Source organism: Mobula hypostoma, chromosome 3 (genome assembly GCF_963921235.1).
Source record: "Mobula hypostoma chromosome 3, sMobHyp1.1, whole genome shotgun sequence".
In the NCBI taxonomy this organism is placed as follows: domain Eukaryota; kingdom Metazoa; phylum Chordata; class Chondrichthyes; order Myliobatiformes; family Myliobatidae; genus Mobula; species Mobula hypostoma.
In genome coordinates this window covers 70,640,130-70,654,863 of record NC_086099.1, presented here as the reverse complement: position 1 = coordinate 70,654,863, position 14,734 = coordinate 70,640,130, and the positions used below count along the sequence as shown (strand labels likewise).

At 36.8% G+C, this 14,734-nt stretch overlaps 1 protein-coding gene across 1 annotated transcript in view; it reads left to right on the top strand.

Moving 5' to 3' along the window:
- The window catches only part of LOC134344078 (Krueppel-like factor 3), a 142,043-nt gene extending 127,734 nt beyond the window's left edge, over positions 1–14,309 (top strand). Inside the window, exons 6-7 of the mRNA XM_063043299.1 lie at positions 7,912–8,075; positions 8,992–14,309. Coding sequence (XP_062899369.1) covers positions 7,912–8,075; positions 8,992–9,173 — 346 coding nt within the window. The 3' untranslated portion in view covers positions 9,174–14,309. The remainder of the gene's footprint in view (positions 1–7,911; positions 8,076–8,991) is intronic.
- The last annotated feature ends 425 nt before the right edge of the window (positions 14,310–14,734 follow it).

Here is a 14,734-nt window from a genome sequence, read left to right as displayed (position 1 = left end):
TTTTTGGTACGTTCATTGTTTAAAACAGGAGTAGAGAAGATTATACACTGACATCCTATGAATTAAAATTTTAAAAACTGCAGATGCTGGCTATCTGAAATAAAATCATTTATCAGGCAGCATCTGTAGAAAGAGGAACAAAGTTCTGATCAAAAACCCTTCCCAGAATAAAGGAATTTCAAACTGAAATGTGAACACCAACTCTCTTCGGGTCTACTTGTAGAGTAAGAAAGTATTGTATCTGTGATACTATAGTCACCATTAGATCTATGCCTGACACATTAATTTTTTTTAATGGTGACTTGTTTCTGTTCTAAAAGAAGCATTTATATTGTGCAGAATAGGCATGTGGCTCAGCACTATCTCAGCTATTTTTAAGAGTTACCATGCAGTCTAAAATACATACCCACCCTCAGCAGTTACACATGCATAATAATCTTCTTTCAGCATCAATATTTTGTAAAGAATTGTCTAAATAAAGAGAAATTCTGCAGATGCTGGAAATCCAGGCAGCACACACAAAATGCTGGAGGAACTCAGCAAGCCAGGCAGCATCTATGGAAAAGAGGAAACAGTTGATGCTTCAGGCTAAGACCTCTCATTCAGGACTCTTGACCCCAAACATCAACTGTTTACTCTTTTTCCATAGATGCTACCTGGCCTGCTCAGTTCCTCCAGCATTCCATGTGTGAAAAGACCTTAAACTTGCTAGAACTGAGGATGAATCTGAACATCTCAATGCTTTGGCTTGTCTGGCTTTCTGCACCCATTGCAACGCAACCAACACTGCCAGCATCCCCACTGTAAACACCCCTAACTTATTAGATGTTCTTCTGCTGATTCCAATTTCTTTTGCTGGTATTACCACCCCAAACCCTGTCACTCCTGTTTCAGGTTCCTTCGCACCATCCGTATAAATGTGAGTATAATCACTATACTTTTCCATCACATGACAGTTAAATGCATTTACCAAATCTGTTCTACAGCATTCCATGTGTATTGCCTACTCTAAATAAAGGACGGAATAAATCCGCAACTTTATATGTTAATTGATGGTAAAGTGCTGTTAATTAGCTTTGTGATTGGTCATACTTAAAAATTTGTAGTTCCTTTCCACGCTAATTTTAGCAATATGGTCATTATTAAAAGAAGATGACACTCATAAAATCTCACAGCAGCTTTTCAGCAGATAAATGAATTTCAGGTCATCTATTTAAACACCTATTTTCTTTAGACTGGATAAACAAACGAGGCCTTTGGAAATCTGCTTATGAAGTGGTGACTCTGCAGCAGACATCCTGTGGGTGGGGCCCACAGTTGAAACTACTTTTAGGTGTTGACATCAATGTTTGAGAGAAGCCACACCCTTCAGGCTGTATCAAAACAACAGGAAATGTTTAATAGCAGATCGGAGGAGGGGCTCCTGCAGTAAAAATCCAGAGTTCTGAACTTTTAAAGACAGTTAAGGACATGGAGGAAGATTTTATAGATTTTATGGGGAAAAAATACATTGCCCTGCCAATATCGAAACATAATGGACAAATTTTTTTACTCAGTGTGGTCAGTCCTACAGTGTGGAATGCTCGAAAGGGGAATGTGCCTCAAATATTGTCACACAATATGACAATAAATGTCTGGAAGTTTTTTTTGTGCAAAATAATGCTGAAAATAAATGTAATATAGAACTGTTATATTTATTCATTTAGAAAGAACAATACTTCAGAAAGGCTTATTTTGGTGTTTATAACAGTGGTTTGGGAACAATTTGGGTGGCGGAGTGGAGAAATGTCTCTACCAAAGGAAGTGTAAGTCATTAGCCTGCAGGTCACCACTGGGCAAGGTGCAGTGTAAGCTTAGCTCCACCCGCATATCACAAGTCCTGCTTCTGTGACCACTGACGCCAGGTAAACAATCTCAGAGAATGGGTAATGGCTGGGGTACCCGTCTTGTAAAGACACTGGCCATAAAAAGGCAATGGCAAACCACTTCAATAGAAAAAGTTTGCCAAGAACAATCGTGGTCCAGACCACAATCACCCGTGTCATACAACATGGCACTTGATGATGACAATGATAATAGAACAATAAAAATCTCTTTGAAGTCATGGTGATACTCTAATCTGGAAAGGCAATAGCATCCACTCATTTATCAAGAGTTATAAAAAATAGGTTTTAGTGATAAGGTTCTTCTGCCGCCATGGGTATGAACTTTTCACTTCTCTGTACAGTTAACAGGGTGAAAGTATATTCCTAGTAGTAACTATAAAGTACCTTTGCTGAAAGTTTCTGGGGGGAAAAAGTCAACTCAAAACTAAATGCAAAACTGCCGATGCGATAAGTCTGAAATAAAACAAAAATAGAGTAAGTGCTCAACACACAAGACAGCTTCTGTTGAAAGAGAAAACTGAATTAACATTTTGATGACTGTTCTGATGAAGGGTCAGATGAAGTAGAAGGTTAGTTAACTCTGCTTTCCCACAGAAGGTGTCTTGGGTGTTGAGCACTTCCTGCATTTTTGGGTTTTATTTCTGACCAATCATGTCTGCAGTTTTATTATTATCGCCATAAACGTTTCCTGGTCCGCTGAGTACGTTCTGCATTTTGTCTTTCATCTCAGAAATATTCAACATTCACAAATTCTAACTCAGAACTCTGCATCTGTGCATTAAACAGTTTCTCAGTGGCTTATTATTCTTTGGAAATAAACTGTTCATTGTGATGTGGCAAGAACAGTTCTTTCCCATTTAAATGGGACTGATTAAATTGGTAAATTGGCTTCTTATTGTCACAAGTACTGAAGTAAAGTGAAAAGCTTTGTTTGGTGTGCCATCCATACAGATCATTTTACCACAACACTGCATTAAGGTAGTACAAGGGAAAACAACAACAGAAGGCAGAAAAAGTGTTACTGTTGCTGAGAAACTACATTTTTTCAATGGTTCTACAATTACACTTCTAGTATTTGAAGTACAGAATTTGTAGTGTTGTGATACTGTAGGATAATATCAAATTCATTACATTCTTGACACACTTGTACATAAACAAAGATGAAAGTATTTTCACCAGGATGGGTCCTTGTCTCTTGGGACATAGAGGACATTGCTGAAGAGCAAGTCTGCTGGAAATATGTCACTCAGAATGTTTAGAAATACAATCAGAAAATTCAAGCAAACAACATTTGCTGGTAAATTTTATGATTTGTATGATATTATTTTTCAATGCCATATTGTGGCTTGTCTAACTGGTTCAATCCCGTTCTTCAGAGAGTGAATATTGAGGTAGCTCGTTGTGTTATTGCTGTCATCTAGAAAACAAAGTCTGTGTTCATTTTTCTCATTGCAGTTTGTGGAATACATCTGTGAGCCATTTGATGCAGTATTTTCTTGTATTTCAGTATTAACAAGATTCTTTGTGTGCTGTTAATACTTTAGAAAATATGTGTCCTACCCTCCCCCCCATTATTTATGATGATTGGACAACCTTAAGCCACCTAGAACCTGTCCAATGAACACATGCAAGCAACACACATCAAAGTTGCTGGTGAGCGCAGCAGGCCAGGCAGCATCTCTAGGAAGAGGTACAGTCGACATTTCAGGCCGAGACCCTTCGTCAGAACAGATGCACGTTTCTCTGTTAGAATGACATTAAAGTCAATTTACTTGAATGTACTTCTACACCATTAGATATTGGCAGATGAGTGGGAAAAATGTTTAGAACTAGAACGAAGTGAATGGAGATATGTGAGATTTTCTCAGTTTAAGACCACTGGATTAGAAGATCTCTGATCTATTAATTCCAAATCATATTTCCAGTGCTTAAGCTTTTCCCATAAAACATTGTAGCTGTATATTCTTCTGTCAGTAACAATTACTGCAAATTCTATCTCATTATGCCACATAATGTGAATTAATTAGAAAACTCTTCAGTAAAAATCTGTGTTCTAGGATAGATTGGGTTCATTGCAAAATTTGATGTTTCACTTGCAGGATGATCAACAGTGTACAACTTGAATCAGGACTTCACAGGTGTGAAATTCAGTACGGCATCAGCACTCACAGACCACTCTTTGCAGAGTGTGAAGGCCTGCTTTAGGGAATGTAAGGGAGTGGTTCCCAAACAGGTGTGGAGTTCCTGAACAGCCTGTGATGTCCAGTGCTCTTTAAATTGAAAATTTATCACATGTAGCCATTCCCTTCTCCTGGGGCAGAAAATACAAAAATTTAAAACCACATACCATCAGACTCAAGGATACCTTCTGTCCCACTGTTATCAGACTCTTGAACAGACCTCTGATATCCTAAAGATGAATTATTGATCTCCCCATATATTGGTAATAGGTTGCTGACCGTGTAGTTCTAAACTCAAGCAAAGACTTAACCGCTATTGGATATAAATAGCCACACGTACTCTCACTAAAGGGAGGTTATATGGTAACTACCTTTTCTGTAACTAGTTCACTTTCCTGTTTACCTTCCACAGTGAGTTTAGCTGCTGATACCCATTCTTTGAGTCATGGGTCCCCCCTCACTGCCAAGGAGGATATGCTTCCAGCTAACAAAAGTAGTTTAAATACAGTTCATTTTTTTCAGCGAGACACATTCAAATCCAAACAACATTCTTAAAACACATTTAAAACCCACAGAGGATTTCTATCTTGTAAAAGGATTCCAAATCACAAACCATTTCTAAAATACAGGGAATTTCCAAATCACAGTTATAATTCCTATAAGCTAAAAATACATACCAAAGAGTCACGGACAAACCAGTCATCCAGTGCAGAAATCGAAGGCCGGGGAATGGATTCTTGTTCACCCCATGTTTCTGTTATGCTTCTTAAAGTTTCTTAATTATTCCTATTAAGCCTGAAATGCTATCTTGATTTATACTATTTCTTTGCCACTTGAGTGGCTTCATACATGTAATATTCCTTTCAGAAATCCTTTACCACAAGTGATTTAAAAGCTTCTGGAGATAGAGTTCCCAGGTTCCCAAAATCACTGCTGTGAAGCTGGCTCTATGAACTTTCTAACTTATTAATAGGTCAGCTATTGATATATTAGGTGATATTATCCATTTGGTCTGCAAGCTTCCTTGAACTAAATAACTTACCCAGCATTGTCTGTTTTGAAAATGCCAAATTAAATAAGCTAGTTTTATACTGTACCTCTTCAGCAGTAGAGCAGGTGCTGTGAACCAGCATCTGCTCTGTAGACAGTGTGTTTGTTTGCTAAGCTGTGTTTTCAGCTTCAAACTGATTACTGCTTGCCATTTACATCAAGAACTGAAGACTGGCTCCTGCTTATGATCAGAAGCTAAACAATTAAATTTGGATGGAGGTTCAACTTACTTAAAAACAACGCTTTGATCTTCTGAAGCTCACATCTGCTATGTATAGAAAGCTGAGCTTGGCAAATATCAATGTCCACAAACAGTGAATATCTATCACATCAATCCGACTTGCACTTTATTTGTTTACCTGTATTGCACTTTCTCTATAGTTCCTACACTCTTGTTTGTTATTTTCTTTTTACTAACTCTCAGTACTTACGCATGATCCACCAGGATGGCACTGAAAACAGAAGTGTTTTCACTCTATCTTGGTATTCGTGACAATAATGAAACAACACCCATCATCCCTTCATGAAATTGAGCACGTCACGTCCGAAGGCCCCAGTAGCACCTATCCCTTCTGATGCTTTGTAGTGATTCTCAGTATTTAGCTTTTCACCTCCACTAATTACTGATGCCCCAACCCTGCTCTTCACACTGAGCTCCCTTGTCCCAAACAAGAACCTTGCTCTTTGATCTGTGACCCAAACCTACAGCTTACATTTTTCCTCTGCTTCTCTTGTCACTGTCTTGGCATGCAGAGGAAAGACATCTGCAGCTTCCTGGTACCAAGCCCACTCTGCTGAATGAGTAAAGGGAATCAACAACAAACTCCTTGTATCTGCCTCACCTGGATTTACATTCAAACCAAAACACAAACATGAGCATTAGGAGCAGAAGCAAACCACACAGCCCTTCAAGCCTGTTCTGCACTTCAATAAGGATGTGGTTGATCTAAATGCAAACACATTCTTGTCTTCCCACAATAATATTTCTCCTTCTTGATTATAAAGAATTCATTCACTTCTATCTTACGAATCTGCTTTCACTGTCCTTTGAGGAACGGAGTTCCAAAGATGCATGCCCATTGCGGAAAAAAAAATCCAACTCACCACTGTCTTATATACCCAACCTTTTATTTTAAACCATGACCCTTATTTCTGAATTTCTCCCACAAGATGAAACATTCTTCATAATTATCCTGTCAGGAACCCTTATGATCTTGAAGGGAATAAATAAATGATGCCAATAGTTTTCTTCTTCAAAGCAACATTCAAAATACCCCAACTTGTTTAAATTTGCTTGCCTTCAAACCTAATGTTGCCTGGCCTGCCATACTGATCATCCCTTATTTTTGCATTGACATAGTGCCTCTCCTGGCTCAGTACACTGTCTGAGCAGTGGATTGCTTGATGGATGTGTTTACACATCCGGTAGAATGGATTACTTTTTCTTCCCTACCCCATGCTTTCCCTCAACTCTGTGGCTGTAGAAGAATGAGAGGCGGTCTTATAGAAACATATAAAATTATGAAAGAGATAGATAAGATAGAGACAGGAAAGTCATTTCCACTGGTAGGTGAGACCAGAACTAGGGGAAGTAAATTTAGGATGGAGATGAGCAGGAACTGCTTTTCCCAGAGTGTGGTGAATCTGTGGAGTTCTTTGCCCAATGAAGCAGTGGAGGCTACCTCAGTAAACATATTTAAGACAAGGTTGGATAGATTTTTGCATAGTAGGGGAATTAAGGGTTATATGAAGGTAGGTGGAGATGAGTCAGTGGCCAGATCAGCCATGATCTTATTGAATAGTGGAGCAGGCTCGACGGGCCAGATGGCCTACTCCTGCTCCTATTTCTTATGTTATGTTTTGACATCGCAAGAAGTCCTTTAAAAAGTGATAGCATTCCCCATACACTGTTATAGGGCCGCAGGGAAGATGAAGGTAGTGTTCTAGTGGAGGGGGGAGGGAGGGAGGGGTTGACAGGAGTAGATTAAGGGAAATGGGATTGAGGGGACTGATGGATTGCTCTGTAGGGAACGCACAAAATCAGGCATATGACCACCTCCCACTTCTTAACAGTAGTGTCAGTTTTCTTCAGAAGCTCCTATGGGGAAACGTATTTCTCAGGGCTTCCTGTACATTTTGCTAGAAGAATGATGCCAATCCAGATGCTCCTAACTAATCAGGAATGGTCAGCTCATTCCAACCAATGTTGCTTTTTATAGGTGCATACTGCTCTAAATGGACATGATTTTGCTCATATTCTTGCTGGGAAATGATTAACCAGAAGTCTTTGGTCTCAGGAGATCTCATAAAAGAGTAATCATAATATTATAGTTCTTCAAGCTTTTCAGAATTACTGTGCTTTGCAAGAATTATTACTTTTATGTATTTTGTTATCAAAAGCATCTTCATTATTCATCATACCTCACCAATAAATCTTCTGCAAATATCAACTAAATGCTGAGCTATAACAAGAGAGAAATGTGCCTTGTATTGTGCAAGATAAATTGACTAAAAATATGCTTAAAAAAAACATGATTGGCAACAACTATGCAAATTTGAAGCTGACCATAAATATAAACTTAAGGTGAAGTACAAAGAAAAGAACTTTCACAGAAGGCATACCTATCCATGATGTGTAATGAGAAAAGTGTAAATCAGTGTTCATTCTAGAGTTTTCATGTTATGAACTTCTAAAAGATGCAGGGGAAAATAAATGATTAGTATTGTCATTGTGTGTATAATCTACTGTTAGGTGATTAGTTGAAAAGTGATACAAAATTTCTCTCTCTTTTCAGGAGTCATACTCCTTCAGTTATCGTACATACTGCTGGAAGACCACATCCTATTGAGTCACCAGATACTCAAAGGAAGCGTCGTATACACAGATGTGACTTTGAGGGATGTAATAAAGTGTATACAAAGAGTTCACACCTCAAGGCACATAGGCGGACACACACAGGTAATAATAAGAAGGGCTATCTTATGATAAGACTTTAGTATGCATTATATCAGGATATTTTAAAAGAGAATTAAATTGAGCTTTCTATTTTTTTCCACTTCCTGCATTCTTTGAATTTATTTATCTTTACTTTTTTTGGTGTGTGCGTCTGCGTGTGTGTGCGATGTTGGCGGGATGATGTCTTTTTCATGCCTTTACAAGGCGCAGAACGAGAGAGAGGCTGTATGGCCCACAACTCCTCACACAGACATTTCGCAGTATTTTTCCCTTTATCTTAACGAGGTCGAGCTGCGATCTCAATACTCAACCCGGCACGGATGGAAAGCGTACTCAGGAGCGGCCCCGACTGGATTCGAACCCAGGAACCTTCGTTCCGGAGTCCGGCGCTGATGTCATTGCGCCACCAGCAGGCCCAACATTCTTTGAATTTATTACAATGTTTATTCTGTATCCATCACCATTGTCTAATAGCATGCCATTTTATTATTTATTAGAAAGGTTTCTTGGTTTGCCTGGAACATACTAACACCAGTGGAGAACAAATTAATTTTAATGAACTTTAAAGTCAAACTCTACATTCATAGATCCAAGTGAAAGGATATATTCTAACAGATTGATGGTAACACCAGTTAATTCACTCAGCTATAAGTGGGTCCAATTCATTGTTTTGCAAATGTATCAGGTTTCAAGAAATACTTTCAATGGTTTAAAGTATTACTGAGTTTGCAGGGCTTTAATGAATCAGCAGTTGAAATAGTTAATAATCCTTAAACAAAATTAATGCAGGGTCAAAGACTATTGTAATTCAAATTTACTTTGTTCTGTAGATCTGGCATTACTTCCATTATGTCCACAGTTTAATTAGACTTCAGATTCTGTGTTATGACTGAACTGACATTTTTCCTTGTTCCTGAAGGTGAGAAACCCTACAAGTGTACTTGGGAAGGATGCACGTGGAAGTTTGCCCGCTCGGATGAGTTGACCAGGCATTACCGGAAGCACACTGGCATCAAACCTTTCCAGTGCCCTGACTGTGACCGCAGCTTCTCTCGTTCAGACCACCTTGCCCTGCACAGAAAGCGTCACATGCTGGTCTGAGTTTCTCGCTGTTCACAATGTAATCCAGATCAGATGCAAACTATTCACATAGGTTTTCTTAACCAAGATTCAGCTGGGCTGAATCCTTCAACAGATGAACACTTCCATGTTCTCAGCACCTGAAACACAAACAAAGCTCATTTTGCTATGTGCAGGAGTCATGGTTAACAATAAGGATGACTTTATATTAGTCCGTAACATTCCCCACTTTATCGTCTCATTGGTTCATTGAAATTGTCAGAATTTCTTCTGATTAATAGGCCTTAATGTTCTTGCCAGAGAGATTCCTTCATCACCATAGAATGCTGCTTTTTGCTATATCCTTCACCAAAACTACGTCCTATCTAAAATGGATTATTTTTGTCAAAAACAGTGCTATCTCTTTATTGTGCAGAGATTGGTTTGTGCTTTGAATTATAATATTTTTACTGTGAGGGTGGAGGACTTCATGAAATTCAAGCTCTAGCAACTGTGAAAGAAGAAAAGACCTCAAGATACAATTGGAGTTCCTCCAGTATTTTATGTGTGTTGCTCAAAATTTCCAGCATCTGCAGAAATCTTTTCTGTCTCCGTTGGAGGAAACCTGCTCCCTAGGAACTTTATTGCCATGTAGCCAAATATCCAGTGACATTTCTTCAGTATATTTATTGAAGGTGAACTCCCTTCAGTGGTTAAATTTGTATCTCAATATCAACTCAAGCCAGTTCATGAAGTTAAGCACCAAAGATACATCAACAATGACTTCTCTTCATATTGTTCCACATGTGAAGCTACCAGAAATTTCACCCATTAGAAGGCACAATTACCATTTTCTCAAGACTTTCAACAATGATTCTGAAATTTAATAAAGGAAGAAGAAGAAGAAAAGACAATCTTTTGCACCTGAGGTTATAAGCAAGTGATTCAGGAACATAGTTATGCTTCTCTATATAGTCTACCTTTTCATTGTTGATTGGATCAAATATTTTTACTTTTCAGATTTTTTTTTCACTGACTTAAATAAGTGGGTAAACACAAATGGAAAAAAAAAAGTTCACAGAACAAATTGTCTAAAATTAACAAAAAAACTCTAAACCTTCAATTTTTACCAGTCACTTGTAAAATTTTCAGTAAATTATACACTGTTTTGCCAAAATTTTCTTCCTTATAATCCAGATAGTTCAAAAAAGTCTTGCAATCACATTCTGAATTTAACAATATTGACCTAATTGTGAACAATGGCAAAACATCAATTTACATCAGCAAGCATGACTCTTATTTAGTCATCTGAGTGAGAAAGGAGGTTGTTTCAATATATGTCTCAAAGATTTCAGTTCTCATCATTAGTTATTCTAGCAGCATAACACATTTGTAATTGTGCAGCTATTCCTAACATACTCCTATAGTTAGTAGAATAGAATGCAATAACCAAATGCAGCATTTGGTCTGTCCTAGTCAACCTTAACCCAGAACACCCTGAAAAAATTAGGTATATTTGTTGAAAAGAAAAATTGTGAAAATCAGTACAAGAAAATACAATCTGCCAATAAGGCATTTACTGCAACATGTGTAATATCTTGCTTAATTATTTTAAGGTATTGGGGCAATAATATTAAGCTTCTCAAACAACATCAATTAGTTAACTCTTTGTTAAGTATCCTTATTATTGGACCATTGCTTGCAGTTATTGAAGTTTTATAAGCTCTCATTGTAGCCAGTCAACAAATTGAATACTTTGAGTATATAAGTGGCAAAACTAATTTTTCTACATACCGCTAGGACAGGTCTGCGTAACATTACTGTTACAGTCACTAAAACATTTCAAAATGGAGTGTATTGAAATCCAATTTTTTCTTGTTACTTCCATATTTTGAGAAGAGAATTTTAGCTGAATTGGAATGGCTTATCAAAATTAATCACTACTAACATTTCCAATACATTGACTGTAATATTTTTCATTTAAACTTTTAAATGAGCAGGACACACAGTGATAAACCATTATAACTTATATTAAGATAAGTTTCAATTACCTGTGAAAATATGTTTGTAAGCCACAGATTGCTAACATCCTCAGCCATAAATCACAGCTTTTAAAATACACATCTTGAATTATTTCCCTCTACTTAGAGACTGAAAATAAGTAATCATCAGCATGCCAGTTTTCAGTTTACCTTCATGATTTGAGAAATCATTTCCTGTAAGATGTGTATTGTGACTCCTGCAGCAGATTGGGATATGTATATAAATCAATTTAATGCAGTTCAATCTACCATATTCCATAGATTATATTCTTGCAATTTGAAATGCATTTATTTTTACAGGCCTTCAATGTTGTTTAAAGCACTGACCAGTTTGAGACTGAATCCAGAAAAGAAGGTAAATAAGTCAGTCTCGAATTTGTACAGTTAGTTAATCCCAACCCAGACGCTCCTGATAACACTGGAGATTCTACAATCTGTCTCTGGAAAAAAAATTAAAAGTTGCAGGACTTTCTTTTGGCAATCAAAAGCAATAACTTGTTGCAATAAAGCAGATGTACATGTGGCTCTCAGGGAAGGACATGGCTGTGAAGTTGTCAATGATTAAGTGGACCTGCACTATCCTATGGTCGCAGGTGAAAATTAACTGATCAGTAAATAACTCAGGGAGAGTATAGAGGTATCTAGATCCGTGGACTGCAACCCAACAGCAAACCAATCAGTTCAGGGACAGAACTGGAGCTAGATTAGTTTTTTTTTCTCACTTCATTTTGGTTGAAAATTGGGTTTTTAATTAATCTTGGTAAGGTTAAGCTTTCTACATGGAAGATCAGAATTTCACCACATAGCAAATTAGATCCAAGGGGATCAATATTCATCTTTAGTTGTTTTCACTAATATAATAGTGCCTTTGGATTAAAGTCTGTGTTAGTGCACGTGACCAGAGGTGAATTTTTACCCTCTCTTGTGTTTATAATTTCAACCAACATGTGAATGTGGAGAAGAAGTAAACGTTTAGATGATCTGCATCAAAGCAGTAGATTGAGAGTAGGTCATTGCTGATAGGAATGTCTGTCTGGAATAGAATTACAGGTAATGCTCTGCTTCGGGGGCACAAGATGTTACATTCTGTGCAATAGGACAAGAATAGTAGAAACCAGTAGTTCACATACAACGTGGTAAAATATTGCTAAAAATTGAAATATGTGAACACAACACCTTGTGGCAGCTGGCCTGCCTTATGGACAGTAGTCATACATATTCTATGTTTCATATTAAAGAGTGACTTATTTCCTGTAAGGAAGCCGTGTGGGTGATATGTTGAAGAATTTAAAATAAAATGCACTTGAAAATGGGTGTAATCAGGTAATGTTCACAACATGAATAATAATCTGGGAGTATTTTTTGGAGAAGAGATGTGAAAATAAATCACCTCTCTGCTTTAAAATTAAAAAAATAAGTAATAAAGCAGAAAGAGTTTTAAAAGACAACAAAGCACACATTATGTGCTGTGTCATATACTGAGATGGGAAGGAGGATTTAGATGCATACACAGTTTGAATCTATTCTTCTCATCTTAGACATCTAAAATGTGAATTTTTATAATTTTTTGAGGGGAACATACATTTTGGTTTAGAATTTGGTTTTGGGATAATAGTTAGAGAAGCTTATTGTGACGGTATAAAAGTGATCCTGAACAGATGAAATAAAAAGTCAAGGTGGTAACAAATATTGTTTTCTTTTTATTTTCATAATCATATAGAGGGGCAATTATAAAAAGAGGTTGAACCAATCTAAGCATGAGTAAGGTGAACAGTTAATCATGTTCCTACTGTGTACAGCGATGATATTAAGCAGTGTATGTAGCTATCAATTCTACATTTTTCAGAAAAATATTCCTTAGAAGTTTAATTTTAATATGTAAAGCTTTTAATAGTGGCACTCAGACACTATTTCTGTTGTACAGCAGTATTTGGTTAACTAGAAATCAAATTAATTTTTCAATAATATTTCCACTGATCCATGAATTTAACATTATTTTTCTGGATGCAGGAAATGCTGAAAATTAATTCATTTCGGCGTGAAAACATTGATTTAAAAAAAAAATAGTTGCTGCTTTTGTTTCAAAGGAATTCAAGAAAAAATTAATAATTAGCAAAATAATTCATGGGTGAAGAATTCAAAACAGAATTAAACAGAATTAACTAAATTATGTCCCTCCCTACCAATCAAATTGGATGGATTTTATCAACATTAATGGTGGGGAAAACGCTTCAACATCATTGCAGCCGTGATAGAACCCTGTTCATACTGCCCTCTTCCCCACAGGTGCACAAATTTCTCCACCTGCTCCAGATTTCCAACTGGTGCAGATGACTGCAACAGTAGGTAAAGTTGGTGAGGGAAAAAGCTAACTCTGTTAGAAAAAGACTTCTAATTTTCAAAAGAATATTATAAATTCTTACTGAAAATGCTAAACACTCATTAGGCCAAATAGCATCCAGTAAAGGGATTTCAACTGGAAATATTAACTCTTGTTTCTCTTTCCACGGATGCCACCTGACCTACTGAATGTTTCTTGTATTTTCTGCTTTTATATCAGATTTTTAGGATCTGTAGTTTTTTTAAAAAATTCAAATCCTTGTAGGGAACAGAGAAATTTCACTGCAAATCATTATGTTATTACTCATATTTGTAAAAATAATTCTCCCTTTTCACCATTATGTACTTTCACTTTAGATTTAAGCGTTCCACTGTTACATGGCTAAGATTATTTCATCTGGTCAGCGTCTCTGCAAGCCTGCTTTTGAATACTCCAGCAGATTATTGCTAATAGCTTAAGCAGTAAATTGTGCTGGAAAATATAGAACAACATAGGATTATATTTCAAGAGTTAAGACTAAATGAGTAATTCTGGGTTTATATTAAGTCTTGTTAACTTTATTTAAATCATTTAATAGTGTATGCAGTCAGTATAATTAAAGATGTGAAATTTTTAAGATATTTTTACTATTTCTTCAACATTTCTGATTGTCCCATGGGAGTTTAGTAATGACATTTTGTCATATCAAACTGTGAACACAAATTTGTACTGTACAGTCTTCTTATTCTGTATTCAATATATACATACATATATATGTGTGTGTATGTATCATACATCTGTCAATAAAACTCTATATACACAAAAAACCTATACTTCTCTTCAATACTATGTACATGTTTTGTAATGTTATGCCTAATCAGTTAGAGAATCTTGTAAGTCTTATCACATGAGTCTATGTTAAGCATAAATGGAATTGATGGCTTTGTGGCAAAGTTTGCGGATGATATGAAGAGAGGTGCAGGGGTAGGTAGTGCTGAGGAAGCAATGCAATTGCAGCAGGGCTTAGACAAATTGGAAGGATGGGCAAAAAGTAGCAGGTGGAATACAGTGTTGGGGAAGATTAATGTATTTTGGTAAAAGGAACAATAGTGCAGACTATTATCTAAATGGGGAGAAGGTTCAAACATCAGAGGTGCAGAGGGACCCTGAGAGTCCTCATGCAAGACTCCCGGAAGGTTAATTTACAGGTTGAGTCTGTGGTAAAGAAGGCAAATGCAATG